This window comes from Antechinus flavipes, chromosome 6, assembly GCF_016432865.1.
Source record: "Antechinus flavipes isolate AdamAnt ecotype Samford, QLD, Australia chromosome 6, AdamAnt_v2, whole genome shotgun sequence".
NCBI classification, from domain to species: Eukaryota; Metazoa; Chordata; class Mammalia; order Dasyuromorphia; family Dasyuridae; genus Antechinus; species Antechinus flavipes.
In genome coordinates, this window is record NC_067403.1 from 110411699 (window position 1) to 110428313 (window position 16615).

Genomic DNA, 16615 nt, shown 5'->3' on the forward strand with positions numbered 1-16615 from the left:
AGCTCTGTATAAGTGTGCCTTTCTTTAAGCAAATACCATATGTGTAAATTCAGATTCACAAATTAGATTAATTAGGACTAATGATTTGCTTTGAAAAAAAAAAAACATGTTTACTTCCTTTGTCAAAATGCTTAACTTAGTATACATGCTTCTTATGGGTTTGCAACCATCCTGGGGTTTTCTGAGTGAAGCTGCAAACCCTCCACCTCTTCCAGCTTCTGACTCCAGAGCATTGCAGACTCATTTGTCTATCTGGTAATGCTAAAAGGTAACTAGACTGCTTGCCTCCCCTGGGGATTGACTTTGATGGGAGCATCATTTCCTATTGGTCTTGGGTTTCTGGTTGCCTTTTTCTATAGTTCTGAGTTGGAAAAAGCCACTTTTTTGTTGGATTTCTGTATCATTTCAATCTGGTGTGAATTTTAGGTTTTTATGAGACTAGCTTTTTGGAAGCTGGACTTCCTTTTTACATTCAGGTAGCCATTTTGGCCAGAAGTCTCAACATATATCTTTGATGCAGCTTGTTCATTTTTTACCTTCTTGTTTTAGCTCATATTGTTCCACCTGCCTGGATATTTTTAAGTATTCCTTAAGGACTATATCAAAACCCACCTTCCCTATGAAGTCTGTCCTGACAACTCTAGTGTATATCTTCCCTTTCTGACTGCTATCAGCACTCTTCCCTTTTTTTGTCACACTATATAATGTAATTATATTAATTTCAACATTTTATTGTGTGCAGTCTTAACAATGGTTCCTAACTTTTATGTATAATTCTTCAATGTATGTAAAAATATCTTCCTCTAAAATTCCATACGAATAGGAAACATGCCAATTTCTTTTATATCCTTTAAAGGACCCAGTCCAATGATAAGCTACTCTCTTTTGCTATACCATGCTCTGTGCCCTATTCCCTTATGTGTGGTTATATGCCCAAAGAGTTTTTATCCTAGGACATTTTCTCTTTTCTCTCTACATTCTCACTTCATGATCACAATTACTCCCACCCTACATTAGTTCAATAACAATTTAAATGAAGAAGGTTCTCAGAACCCTATCTCCAGCTCTAATTCCTCTCTTTAATTCTAGTCCCACATCTCCAATCATATATCCCAAAGAAATCTCATGTCCAAAACAGAATTCTCCTCTCTTTTTCTAAGTTCCCTAATGCTAAGGGCACTAACAAAATTGGTTTCTTTCTTTCTTTTTTTTGGCTTTGTAGTCCTAGATTCTTGAAGAATTTTCTGGGGCCTTAGGGCCCAGAAAGAGATTAAGTGAAATTCCATGATCACCTAGCCAATAAATGTGAACTCAAGTTTTCTTTACCACAAAGACAATTTTCTGTCTTCTATACCTCTTTTCACCTCTCTTATATGGAATTAGAGTCAGTTCTGATCTGCTTTGACTTGTACAAGTGAAATCCCAGATGTGACTGAAAAACAAACAAACCAATTCCCAGTACTATCACACAATACTTGGCATATAATAGGCTTTTGGTAAATGAAGTGAATACTTGCTGAATGATACTAAATTCTCTCCTCTCTCTCTCCCTCTCCTTCTCCCTCTCTGTTTTCCACATTCTTTTTCTCCTTCCCTGTTTCTCAATATTCCTCCTTCTGTCTCTTTTCTCTCCCTCTCTCATCTTCTCTTTTCCTCATTTTTTCTTCTCTATTTCCTTCTTTCTTTTTTTCCTCATATCTCTCTCCCTTCCTTCCCTATGGCACTCTCTGCCTTCTTGCCTGTCTGTCTGTCTCTTCTCCATCCTCCTTGTCTCTCTTTCTTTCTCTTTTTCTTTGTGTCCTGCTGCCCCCTCCCTCTCTGTCTCTCTCATTCTCTCTCTTCCCATATAGAACACATATATAATAAACACACAATTTCTTTGTGAATTTAATAAAGTTGAAGGAACCTGATTAATGGTGTCAAAAAAAGGAGGGGGAAAGGGAAAATTGTCACCTCTAACAATTTACTATCATCTAGAAGAGACAGTAAAAATTGGAAACCGGACAACAATGTCCAGTTCCCATGTTTGTTGCTGAGGTTTTTTTTTTTTTTTCCATGACTGGAAAGCAGTTGATGCACAAGAAAACTGTGAACATTTCCTGTGAAAATAGAGCCTTAAGGAACACTAGACAATTCTGTTGAAATATTTTTTCATGCTAAATAGACATAATATTTCATAAAAATTCATAAATATGGAGACAAATTCTGTTTTTCTGATAATGGAATTCTTTAGCAATAAAACTGGCCTAATACTATGGAAATAATGCTGATTCTGGAATTAGAGTACCTAGATTCAATTCCATTTCTAATGCTTACTATATCTATGATCCTGGAAAAGTTTCTTAAGTTTCCTAGGTCTCAGTTTTGTAATTCGTAAAATGGAAGAGTCAGACTAGGTTACATCCAAGTCCCCTTTCCGATTCTAAATCTATAATAGCATGAAATCAATCTCCTTATAAAAATTGGAAGGAGGGCTTTAACAGAGGGGAAAAAAGAAAGAAAAGAGATGAAAAATAAAGGGATAGGAATAGATAATAAATCAGAGTAAGGAAAATAGATCTAGGTACATAAGTGTAAGAGAATAAATATGTATCTAGGGGATGCAACTTCCATTCTGAAGTAAGGAGAGTGATACTAATTTCTTTTCCCTCTCTCCCCACCTCCAAATCACCGGCTACCACAAGTTACTTTGACATTCTCAGACCAAAACAACAGTTGTCAAGACATTTCTCAACTTGATCCTTCCTTCCCAGATTCCTTCCTTAATTTAAAATTCTGTGACTGTCTCAGCCAACAAATGTTTCTGGAGCTGCTGGGGAGGAAAGTGTATAATTTTAAATAAATTAAATCTTTTCCTCATTTGATCACACCATTATTAAGGTATCAAGTCTATTCAGATTACTATTTCTATTGATGTATAACCATGCTTACTTAGTAGCCTTCTCTTAAGTCCAGTAGATACGTTTAAAAATAAAAATGTCTCACATTTCTTTGGTGTTTTTCTATCTTTAGATAATGAAAAGGGACAAAGAGGAGGAGTCTCCATACCCGCTTGCTTTGTAAAGTAACTTTTCATTATAGCAGTACTGACAAGTCTTCCTAGCCAAGCTAAGCTCACACACAAATCAACACCTACTAGATCTTCAGAAACAGCACGAACCAAGTTGCTGTTTAGAAATAGAGAACACTGAACGACATTGCTGCTGCTGTTGGCATCTGCTGCTATAAATTCAGATCCATGTTGCTGTTTTTAAACCTTGGCTGGGTTTTCATGATAGGGAAAAAATACTAAATCTGCTTTCCCTTCATATGATATCTCCCTTCTTCTTCATTTTCTGTCCCATATTCCACACTCTTTCCCCCAGCCCCAGCCTTTCCCTGCCTCAGCCTAACTCTTTGATGGCTATTCATGGAGGTGAACACCTACCTTTGGTTGTGGATTATCTTTATTTTTTTTAAATTGAGAGATCTTTACTGCATCAAACTCTAGGTAGAATTAAACAGACCTGGCCAAAACTATGACAAAATTAATAGTAAAATTCTAAAAAGAAGTTAGGTGATACAGTGGATAGAGGGGTTAAGAGTCAGGAAGACTCCTTTTCCTGAATTCAAATCTGGCCTCAAACACTTCCTAACTGTGGGACCTTGGGCAAGTCATTTAACATTTATCTCAGTTTCCTTATATGTAAAATGAGTTAGAGAAAGAAGTGGGAAACTTCAGTGTCTTTGCTAAGAAAATCCCGAATGGGGCCATGAAGAATTGGATATAATACTAACTACAAAACTAATAACAACAAAAACAAAGTGCAATTCCATTTCTAATGCTTACGATTTATATGCTCCTGGAAAAGTTTCTTTTTATGTTAAACATGGTAGAAATATATGTTAAATCTAATATATGCATACATATTTATATAATTATTATGCTGCACAAGAAAAATCAAATCAAACCAGTAAAAAAAAAAAAAAGCAAAATAAAATGCAAGCAAGCAACAACAAAAAGAGTGAAAATGCTATGTTGAAAACCCACAGTCCTCTCTCTGGATGTAGATGGCTCTATTCTTTACTCAACAATTGGAACTGGTTTGAATAATCTCATTATTGAAGAGAGCCATGTCCACCAGAATTGATTGTTGTATAGTCTTGTTCTTGCCATGTATAATGATCTCCTGGTTCTGCTCATTTCACTTAGTATCATTTCATGTAAGTCTCTGCAGCCCTCTCTGAAATCATTCTGCTGGTCATTTCTTACAAAACAATAATATTCCATAACATTCATATACCATAATTTATTCAGCTATTCTCCAATTGATGGATATCCATTCAGTTTCCAGTTTGTAGCCACTATAAAGAGGGCTGCCACAAACATTTTTGTACATATGGGTCCCTTTCCCTTCTTTAAGATTTCTTTGGAATATAACCCAGTAGAAACACTGCTGGATCAAAGAGTATGCACAATTTGATAACTTTCTGAGCATAGTTCCAAACTGCTTTCCAGAATGGTTGGATCTGTTCACAGTTCCACCAACAATGGATCAATGTCCCACTTTTCCCACATCCCCTCCAACATTCATCATTGTCTTTTCCTGTTATCTTAGCCAATCCGACAGGTGTGTAGTGGTATCTCAGAGTTCTTAATTTGCATTCCTCTGATCAATAGTGATTTAGAGCAGCTTTTCATATGACTAGAAATAATTTCAATTTCTTCATCTGAAAATTGTCTGTTCATATTCTTTGACCATCATTTGGAAAATGGCTTGAATTCTTATAAATTTGAGTCAATTCTCTATATATTTTAGAAATGACAATAGCATAATGAAGCATAATACACATCTTGGAACAGAGAGGTGATTAAATATGCAGAATGAAACATACATTTTTAGACTTCATTAGTGTGAGAACGTGTTTTAATTGACTATGTATATTTGTTATAAGACTTTCCTCCCTTTTGTATGACAAGAAGAAAAAATACTTGATAATAAAAAAATATGCCAATAATAAATTTGACAGGAGCACAGGTCTTTTTCAGTTGAGAGAATCTATCTTCAATATCATTCAATATCATTTATTGTAATTTGCTGGGGAGAGATACTGAGAGGTAATATAACCTAGAAGGAGGAAGAAGTCATGGTAAACTGTGACTGTTAGGAGAAAATAGAACTTGACCTAGTAAGTGCTTAAAAATGCTAGCTGATTGACTGACAGATTCCCTCTGAGAGATCAGAGGGAAGGACATTCCAGAGAGAAAACTGGAAGAAAGAGGAATGTGGATATTGTGTCTGGAGTTAGAAAAAGAGATACAATGAACAGAAATACTTCGTTGGATTTTTAGTATTTCTACTAAGTTTGTATTTTTAAGGGTGAAACAAAGTTTGTAAAAGTGAGGCTTTATGGTGTAACAAAAATTTTTTAAAAGTTTTATCTTGAGTCAAATTGTGGTAAGCCTTGAAGGTCAAGTTTCGGAATATAGATTCCATTCTGTAAGTAATAGAGAGAGAGAGAGAGAGAGAGACACTAGATTTCTGAGTAGACCATGGCATGCACAAAGTTTTACTTTAGTAAGACTATCTTTCAATGTATGTGGGAGGGATTAGAAAAGTGAAAGAATGGAGGCAGTAAAACCAGTGAGAAGATTAATTTTGAAGTGAGTAATAAAGGATGGGATTAGCAATAGGAAACAGTGGTAAGCAATAGGAATAATAAGGGAGATGAAAGAATTGATGAGTAGGACTTGATCAGTAGTTCTCAAACTTTTGTTTTCAGTATCTTTATCCTATTAAAAATTATTGAGGATCTCTCCAAAGGGTTTTTGTTTATCTGGATTATATTTATAGACATTTACCATATTGGAAATAAAAACTATTTTTGAATTTGTAAACCCTCTAAAAGGATTTCAGAGATCCCCAGAATTCTCTAGACCATACTTTGAGAACCACTGGACTTGATTATGGATCATGAAGAAGAGAGAGGAGAGTCAAGTATAACTATACAGAGTTTGGGGCTTAGATGATTGAAAATGATTATACCATTGGTGCAAATAGGACAACATGGAGAGAAAGCTGATGAGCAGAGTCATAATTAGCATGTTTTATAGCTAATGCAAGCTTTACAAAGATTTTTCTGGGGCAAGGGGCACAAGAAGCTGAAATCAACTTTTTAAAAAGAAATTCAGTAAGGCCATGTGTGTACAGGGATACAGCTCCAATATCCACTGTGGCAATAGTAAGAAAGAGACTTGGAATATAGCAGACAGGAGGAAAGGTGAAATCTATTTAACAACTTCTTCCTCCTCCCTCCTCTTCTTCCTCTTCCTACTTTTTTTCCTCCTCTTCCTCCTCCTCCTCCTCTTCTCCCCCCCCACCTCTTACTCTCCTCCTCCTCCTCCTTCTCCTCTCCTCCTCCTTCTCCTCCTCCTCCTCTTCTTCTTCCTCCTCCTTCTCCTCCTCTTCCTCCTCCTCTTCTTCCTCCTCCTCCTCCTCCTCTTTTTCCTTCTTTTTTCTTTCTCCTCCTTCTTCCTCTGCTTCCTTCCTCTCCCCCTTCTCCTCCTTCTCCATTGTTGCTATGCTTTTGGGGTCAGTGCTGCTAACATTTTTTTAAAGTTTGGGACCCTGAGGTAAAGATTCAATTATCTTAACTTAGTCATACTCTTGCTGAAGAGTTGAATTTGAGAAGACTATAGGACATTCAAGTAGATTTGTTCAGTCTGGTAAATACTGAAAAAATTCAGCTCAGGAGAGAGAGATTGATATTGGAGAGATAGATTTGAAAACCACCAATCCATAAACTACCTGATAAGCATTTATAAAGCACTTACTACATATGTGGCACTTATATAAGAGGTAGTGTAGGATGATGGATAGAGAACAGGTTTCAGCAACAGGAAGATCTGGCTTTCAGTCTCTCCTCTAACACTTTAAATTGACCAGTCATATCATTTTTCATTAGGGCCCTAGGTAACTCTCTAAGACCATAAATTGCAGAGCAGATACTGATTTGCATTGCTATAGAGAGTTTCCCCAATAAATGTTTATTGTACTATTGAAATCACAGGTTCATTAAAAAAAATGGTAGGCCCTGGGAACACAAATATGAAAGTGTAATAAAAGCATATCTGTCCTCAAGAAGTTAACATTCCAGAAACCATAAAAAGAGATGGCATCTGGTTCTTTTTACTCTCTGTATTTAGTTAATATGCTAATTTTAAAAGGGATTTTAAGTTTGAATCACTTTCAGGACCTTAAATATAATTAAAGTGAGTTCCCCAAAGTACTTTCTCTTCTATGTGTTCCCACTGATGCCTGAAGTTCTTTTAATCATGGAAAGCACCATTTATTCTGCAATCAGAAATAAGTCAACAAGCATTTATTAATTTTTTTGTGTGTGAAAGGCTGAGGATACAAAGAACAGCAAAAATAAAATCTGCCCTTAAGAGAGTACAGTCTAATGGAAATAAGGTCAAAGACACAGTGGTTCTGAGAGAGAATAATAAATCTACATTATAGTTTTAAAGCCCAATGTTGACACTTTCTTGAGAATAAATTTTGATCAGGGTGAAGAGAGAAGAGAACAAGAGGGTACAAAAGGTGCCTGATAAAGAGAAAGAGTGGGAATAAAATAGAAAGTAAGAAAGGAAACAGAAGGGCAAGGCTGGAAGCACCACAGACAAATAACGACATCACAATTTTGCCTAGAGGTAGCCTTGTCCACTGACTTTCTACAGAGCCTGGATTATCACTGAAACAATACTTCTCATGATGGCAGGAATTTCTTGTCAAGGTGTCATTAGTATGATAAAAGCGGAGAATGTAAATTCTTTATGTATTTGTCCAGTGGCTGTACAAATGATTCAGGATAGGGCACAACAACAATATTAGTGCTCTGAAGGGCAAGAAGGTAGGTAACACCTTACTTTGGTGTTAGGAATAAAGTTGAAAACTGCTTGGAATTCCTGGGTAGCTATCTAATTTTCCAGCTGCTATTCTCAAAAGTTAATGACAACTTTAACAATGTTAAGAATAGACTTTTGATTTGTAGAGGCTAGGAGTCCAGGAAATATTCCAGGAGAGAACAAAGAAAGGGCTACTCATTATATGGGAAAGGAGGGGGAAGGCAAGGTTTTTTTTTTTTTTTTTTTTTTAATAATGGTAGAGAAATGAAGCCTTTTTTTCCTTCCAAAGGTGAAATTCAGTGAAATAACAAATGGATTTTGAGGGAATCAATTTGGGAACTGTAGAATCATTTCCTCACACTCTTTTCATCATATCTTGGTCCATACACTGATTGGAAAGAGCCTAGGAAATCATCAGAGAATAAAAGTTGTCACTTGCTTCGCACCTGTTCCAGGATTCCATTTGTTCCCCCAGAGGGTACATCTAATAGGAGATGGGTATCTGACAAAAATTAATGATTTCATTTATTTCATACCAAAGTGCTACTGTGTTATTGTGCTCATGAAAAAGGACAGCCAGAATGTCATCAACAGCATGTACTGTGTTTACGAAAGAAACGAATACATGTGGTGACATGCAATGACATCTCAGATTTCAGGGAATTTGGCATGTCTACTTCAGAAATGATAGGGGAATGGTTTGGCTAGCTTTGAAAGTCAGAATGAGAAACCTAATTCATAAAGGAATGAAGGTGATAATCTTCCCTCAGGAAGATGGGAAACAACTGGATTATACAGAAACAATTAAGACTGATTAGCTGATTAAAAAGATGAGAACAAGGTATTAAAGATTGAAGACAGTTTTTTTTTTTTATTTTAAGGGATAGAGAAAGAAAGGAGAGGAAGAGAGAGACAGTCAGACAGGGAGGGGAAAGAGAGAGAAAGAGAAAGAGAGAGAGAGAGAGAGATCATAACAGAGTGAAGACCATTGTAATTTGCTAGATGGAATAGAAATGACTCCTCATTAATATTAAAACAAATAAACAGATTGTGAGGTTTAGTAATGGGTCACATTATTGTAAATTAATATAAAATTAAATCCCTATTTTATGTTTTTCTTTGGGTAGAAAATATTACTTAGTAAATGGAAAAATAGAAGAATGGAAGGAAAAGTTAATATAGAACTGGAAAGGATCATATATATAGAACTGGAAAGGACCCTCTAGTCCAAATCCCCTCATGTTACAGGTTAGGAAACTGAGGCCCAGGGAGGGTAAATGACTTATCCAACACCATGTATAATTATGAATGTCAGAGGCAGAATTTGATTTGAACTTAGCTCTAACTATAGAGGCATTGTACCAGGTGATGTGAAATGTGTTAATTAAGAAGGAAATTAAGAAGGTAACATTTATTAAGTATCTACTATGTGCCATGCACTATGCATTATAAATATAATCCCATTTGATTCTCACAATACCCCTGGAATAGGTGCTATTGTGAACTCCATTTTACAGAGAAGGAAACTGAGGCAAACAGAGACTAAGTAACTTGCCCACTATTACATAGCAACTAAGAGTCTGAATCCAGATTTGAATTGAGGTCTTCTTGACTCATGCATAATTTTCTATCTACTGTGCCACCTGGCAGCCACCAATTAAGAGGATTTTTAAAGAGAGCATAATCCTAAAAGATTAAATTAAAACTTTTCTATCTTGTGATCTGTGGGGTATGAATAAAGAAGAGGAAAGATAATTTTTATATCAGCTAGTGTTTTTATCTATCATCTGTAATTTAATTTCATAGCATCAATGGATCTGAGAGGTCATTTAAGACATCCCCCAGCTTCAAACAGATTCTTATTAAGTCATCCCAGAGCAATGAGAAACTGTTCTATTTTTAAGGACCTCCAGAGGTCTCTCTTGCAACCTATTTCAACAGAAAGAAATTCTTTGTTTCTTTCTTACCAGTCTTTCCTCACTGAAATATAAGATACAAGGTGTGGCACTCAAACTAATACCATAGTTTAAAAAATAAACACATAAAAGTAGTCTCATTACTTTAATCATACTGAATATCTAGCTGAAAAATCCAGTCATTTGTCAGCTTTTATTCAAATATCTAGACTTTAAAAAACAAACAACTGTTTTCCTGATGTCTGGTATCATGTAGACAAAATATTCAAATAGGTGACTGATTTTTCCCTCTTTTCATTTAGCTAGGTGATATTTCACATAATAGTCTCTGATAGAACTCTAGTCCTCTCCCCCTTCAGGGATTCATTCAGGGAAATGGAAATTATTCACTCATTAAATTTCGTGGAAGAATATCCCAAGATATTCTTAGAAAGGAAAGATTTGCCTCAGCAACAGAATACCTTTTGATTTTTTATAATAGCTACCAAAATAGGAGGCAGCTAAGTGACACAATGGATAGAGTACTAGGCTTAGAGTCAGGAAGACCCTGAGGTCAAATTTGGCCTCAGATACTAGTTGTGTGACCCTGTGCAAGCCACTTAATTCTGTCTGCCTCAGTTTCCTCATCTGTAAAATGAGCTGGAGAAGGGAATGCCAAGCCACTTTATTTCTACCAAGAAATCTCAGAAAAGAGGTCACAACGAGTTAGACACTAAAATGACTGAATGACAGCAAATCAAAACCTACTTTCTGTGCAACAAATTCATTGTCTCCTTTTCAGTGATTAAGTGCATCATTACTGCCAACTTTATACTCTGTATAGCAGCATAACCCAAACTTTACTTAGAGTTCTCTCTCTTGCATTTGATTTCCCACACAAATGTTTCTTGATATAACCTACATTTAAAAATAGACTCTGCTACTCAATGACAAAAGTAAGTACAATAGATGCTAAGAATAGCATTCTCTTTCTCTTGACTTAAGTTCTTGTGAATACAGACATACACATGTAAACCCCACTGTGCCTTCATGTAAATGCCAGTTTTCAGTCTGAACTTTGCTGATTTATAGTTATTCAGAGTTCTTGAATAATTATGCTTCTAAAACCAGATATTAGTCTAAGATTGTGACATCACTATAGGGGCTATCACATAAACTCTTTGTACAGATCAATTGGACTGATGATATATAAATACATGATTATGTGGATTCCATGAAAATTGATTATTGATACTATTTATTTACATGTGGTCAAAGAGTCCAACTTTCCTTTTAGGAATATGAAGGCCTTTTCCCATCCAGACATAAAGTCTAATTATTTACAAGATTGCATAACTTGCCATCTATTTTATGCAAACTGAATAGCAAGCCACCACTAAAAAAAGAAAGAAGAAAAGCAAAAAAACAAGACAGCAAAGAAAGAAAGAAAAAGAAAAAAGGAAAGAAAGAGAGAGAGGGAAGGAAAGAAAGAAAGAAGCTGATATGAGACCTATTTTCATTTTTTTGGTAGTTTTATTCAGTATATTCTTACAGGAAAACATTCTTACAAATCTGAAAATAATCAACTCTCTAGCTACACTCCCAAGTTCAGTAACTTTGTATATGTTTCAGTGTCACTTGAATTAATTTGACTTAGAATATGTTTAAAGGAAAAATCCAAGATTCACTATTTAGGTAAAAGGAGTTTGAATATTTCTGTCAGCATTAAACTTATTGTTAGACAAAGGAATTCTGGAATTGCCATGAATTCTGAAATCTGGAGCTGCTTTCCTTTTATTTGGTAGTTTTATTCTTCAGTTTGTTGTTAGGGAAAACATTTTTACAAATTTGAAAAATAATCAGCCTCTCTAGCTACACTAGAGTAGTTCAGTAACTTTATATCTGCTTCAGTGTCAGTTGAATTAAGTTGACTTAGAATATGATTAAAGGAGAAATCCAAGATTGACTAGGTAAGAGGAGGTTGAATATTTCTGTCAGCATTAAATTTATGGTTAGGCAAAAGAATTCTGGAATTGCCATGAATTCTGGAAGCTGGAGCTGCTTTTATTCTTCAATATATTCTTACAGGAAAACTTTCTTACAAATTTGACAAATAACCAACCTCTCTAGCTACACTTCCAGGTTCAGCAACTTTGTATCTGCTTCAGTGTCAGTCGAAATAACATGACTTAGAATATGATTAAAGGAGAAATCCATGGAGTTACTTTCATTTTTTTTTTTTTTTGGTAGTTTTATTCTTCAGTATATTCTTACAGGAAAACATTCTTACAAATCTGATAAATAATCAGCCTCTCTAGCTACACTGAGTTGTTCAGTAACTTTGTATCTGCTTCAGTGTCAGTTGAATTAACTTGATTTAGAATATGATGAAAGGAGAAATCCAAGGTAAAAGGGTTTGAACGTTTCTGTCAGCATTAAACTTATGGTTAGGCAAAAGAAAAAGCTTAGTCTCTCTTGATGTTAAAAGGAAAATGTTAGAATTTGTTGCATTGTTGTTGTTACACCTCCACCAAATCTATCTTGGCATGAATTCACCCTCCCTCCTAGCAGGGATACTTATTAGAGGGGTTTATGTAACAAACTTAAATCTTTCCTTTGTGAAACAATCCAGCAGTGAGCTCGCAAACATTTCCCTTAATAATCACAAGTGCGGCCTTGAAGCCGGCCCACAAAGGAGCCGTGGGAAGAGCAAAGAGGCCCAGGAGTGAAGCTGGAGTCAAAGCCGGCTTGCTAGCAATCAGAGAGCCCTCTCAGAGCCTTACCTTGCCCTTGGGTCACTCCATAGAACTCGGCGGCGATTCTGGCCGCCTCCTTGCGGTTTCCTTTCACAATGTAGAAGTGACTGAGGATGGCGAGGCTGATTTTCACAAAGAGTTTGAAGCAGAAAAGTGAAAGGATTGTGAAGTAGACATTGGACAGCTGCTGGGCAAAAGGACGGCTTTCCTCTTCCATAGACATGGCTGCTGGAGATTGTGTGTTAGGACTGAGATCCAAGTCCCAAATGTGCCTGGCTTTGGACGCCCTCGGCCCCGAGCAGCTGATCCTGAGGAAAGAGGATATCAGATGGTCATGATGTGGCTGCTCAAAATATTTATACTGTCCGTAAAAGTTCACTGTGCCCTCCTATTGGCCTAATAGTACTACACAGATGCTGACTTATCACATGCTTTATTTCTAGAACTCTTGGCTTTCCAGTCTTAATTAAAAAGAAATCCATCCCAGCCCTCTATAAATTTGTATCTTTTTTTTTTTTTTTAATTCCGTGTACAAAACAGTGGGAAGGACAGTAGTCTGGGACTCAGGACACCTAGATTGTTGATAGATGAATTTGGATGTCATTTCCCTGCTTAGACCTCATTTTTCTGAGCTGTAAAATGCAGGGGATGCTTGAATGAGAAATAGAAATTACACTCCCCCCCCATTAACTGAAATACAGTCTTTCCTTCTATTATAAATTAAAAACAAACAAACATATTATCTGAGAATCCATTGGTTTTTTTTACCAGACTGCCAAAAGGGTACATGATATCAAAAGTGACTGGGAATTCCTGTTCTCATCTGACATTTTTACTTAAAGGATGAAGGACGTCAGGTTTATCAAGAAGAAATAACTTACCCACAGTGACAAATATCAGTCAGGAGTGGAATATAGATCCTTTGACTATCGCTATTTCTATTTGTCATGGTTTTAATGGGACCAATGAAATACCTTTGGACTAAATCATCAACCACCAATAGTCAGTATGACTTGGGTGACCACAATGATTCTTCATCAGTCTGACTCTTGGTATTTGACTGTTGTCAGAGATAACAGATTTGACTTACAAATATCCAAATTTGGATGCCCCGTAAATAATGTTAACACTGTTCCAGAGAATTAAGAACTTAGTAATGTAACGTAATGTTTGTTTATTTATTTATTTATAATTTTTTGTATGTTTGGTATATTTTTAAGTAAAATCAAAAGTGTCTTGTTTGGATTTTCAAAAAAGAAAAATTTGACCAAAAATAGAGACACATTTTAAGCCTATAGTGTGTGACACTACTCTTATGGATTTATTTTATAAATAAAATGAAAGTGGCTTCCTAATGGATACTATTTATAGCTAACAAGAGTAATAAGAATAAAATATTGAGTAAAATAATGTTAAATGGCAACTCCTGTTATTTAAGCTAAAAAACAATATGTGCCAAAATCTAGACTGACATTTTACTCGTGTGGGATTTCTGGAATAATGTGTTGGGGTTTGAAACATGCCTCTCTTCCTCTTAGATTCATCAAAACAGTAGATTCTCAGAGCAGCAGCCAGGAACAGGGGGGATCTGACACTTAATGTTATAGCTTTGAAATTTATATCCAGGGGCAAAAAGTATCTTTTAGCATGATAGAATAGGATTAAGTTAATCTAAGGATGACTTTGCTTCCAGCCTTACTTTTGTATTACAGAAAAGGGTTAGAAATTTCATAGCTAAGACAAAGTTTGCAAACAAAATATCTACTCTTTTCCCAAGACCCCAACTTATTTTCAGGGACCGAGTTCAGGTAAGAAGGTCACTATCACAAAAATAATATGATGAGAAAACATTTGTATGGGTCTTTAAGGTTTACAAAAAATGGTCCTTCCAATAATCAATCCTGTTATGGCAGATAGCATAAATATTGTAATCTTGATTGTGTAAATGAGGAAGAAGAGTAGTGAAATGATTTACCCATAGACAAGGAGAATGGAGTTATTACTGACTTTGGTATCACTATGAGAGAGAAAATTAGAATCGATGGATCATTGGTCTGACAAAGGATGAGATTATTTATGTTCTTATGAAGATGGAGATTGAAGATGGAAGCTAGAATCTATCTAGATTCTGTGAACTTGTTTAAAAACTCTCACTATATTTTAATATAATTGATTATCTTTGCGATCCTTTGTATTTTATTTTGTGTACTTAAAGACATTATTCCAAGGAGGGGTTCAGACTATTAAAGGAGTCACCCTCTGCCTGCATACATAGGGAATGTGATGATTAGCTCCAATTAACTTCTTGATGGGCATGATGATATTTGATTCCAAATTTCCAGAAAGCTCAGAATGCTCTGAGTCACTATGCTAACCAGCTCACTGATGTACATGTAGAAATAATTCTTTTCTTAGTCATATTCCTGGTGTCTAAGGTTTCAACCCTTCTGCTTTACCAGTAAATGTTATTAAAAATAATCATTTCCACATTAATTAGTCAGTTTAGATTCTTCCATATTAGAAATACTTGTTTTTCCAAGACATTTGATAGTTTTATAGTAACTTAAAAACTCAATTGACTTTTGGGAGAGGTCAAGAAATTTCATTTCCTGGGATTCAACTTCAAGCTATAGGGGGATTCGCCTTTAGTCTTTTCCTTGATTGCCATATCTCTATATTCTTTCTCAGTGTACCCTCCCTCTTTATATGCTTTTCATTACTTTCAGTTTCATGAATCATCAAATAAAAATTGAAGCTTCCTGGAATAACTCATAGTAATAACTCAAATTTAGTTGGCTTTTCAGCTTGCAGATTTTATTCTATATTCAACAAACCATATGAGTATAAATATGTTAATTATTATTAATAATAATTCTTGATAATTGATAATAAGTCTCAAAGAGGGTTAGTAATTTGGAAGAAGTCATAAGTTTAGTAAGAATTAAGGACAGCTAGGTCTTCTCATTCTGGATTCCACATACATCCCATGTTACTTATGGATATAAAGAGAAGCAAGATAAAGTGAAACAAATGCTTAACTTAAGAAACTTGGTTTCAAATTCTACCTTTAATATTTAGCTGTGTGATGATAGGAAAGTCATTTAACTTCTCTGAATTTCACTTAGATGCTTCATCTATAAAATGAACACAATATATCAGAGAGAGGGGTAAGAGCCCTCAGCAGCTAGATAGTCCTACTTCCTGATTTTGCAGATGAAGAAACTGAGATATAGCAAGGATAATTGACTTATTCAACATTATAAAGATAATGTGTGTCAAAGAAAAAAAATATGTCTGTAGTATCTATCAGTTAGTTCAATTTACTCTCTAGATTGTTTTCCCATCTGGAAAAATCTCTTATCTTGAGTCATGAATCCCTTGTCAATATCATAATTTCAGAAGAGGCATCAGTCACGATTATTTTACCCTAATTGGATTTATCATTCAAATGATTTCCTTACCACTTTGTTGTAGTCTTGTGCCTCACTTTCCAGCTCCTCCTTCTATGCTGTCTTCTCCTATCAAAATCTTTGGTCCATGAAGGCAGGGATTTTCTTGCTTGCTTATATTTGTAACCCCAGTATTTAGTACTTAATAAAAGTTCACTTATCTACCTATCTACCATTCTATCCATTCATCCATCTATCTATCTCTATCTATCTATCTATCTATCTATCTATCTATCTATCTATCTATGTGTAATACCTACTTCATATTGTGGCTGTGAGGGTAGAAGGAGATAGTGTATGTTAGGCTTTGTTAACCTTGAATTAGTTATCTAAATCCAAATGATATTGGTACCAAAATATTGTCCCTCTCATAGAGAGTAGTGAGAACAGTTATTGACTAAGTAAATAAAAGTTCCATTAACAACCCTTTCTTATTCCCAATGTCATTCCTTTTAGCTTTAATCAAATAAAAACTGAACGATGCTAAGAAATAGAAAATAATACAATGAGAAAGACAAAAGATCTCTGCAAGAAAATTAGAAATATCAAAGGAAGATTTCATGCAAAAATAGGATAAAAGACAAAAAATGATAGGTATTTAACAGAAATATAAACATTTAAAAAGAG

The 16615-nt window shown here is 35.2% G+C and overlaps 1 protein-coding gene and 1 long non-coding RNA gene across 2 annotated transcripts in view; one reads left to right on the plus strand and one right to left on the minus strand.

Annotated features, from left to right (window-relative positions):
- ASB5 (ankyrin repeat and SOCS box containing 5) overlaps positions 1-16615 on the minus strand; it is a 90427-nt gene that overhangs the window by 61824 nt on the left and 11988 nt on the right. The window contains exon 2 of the mRNA XM_051967379.1: positions 12567-12847. Coding sequence (XP_051823339.1) covers positions 12567-12762 — 196 coding nt within the window. The 5' untranslated portion in view covers positions 12763-12847. The remainder of the gene's footprint in view (positions 1-12566; positions 12848-16615) is intronic.
- LOC127541982 (uncharacterized) overlaps positions 1-16615 on the plus strand; it is a 77599-nt gene that overhangs the window by 28462 nt on the left and 32522 nt on the right. The window lies entirely within an intron of this gene.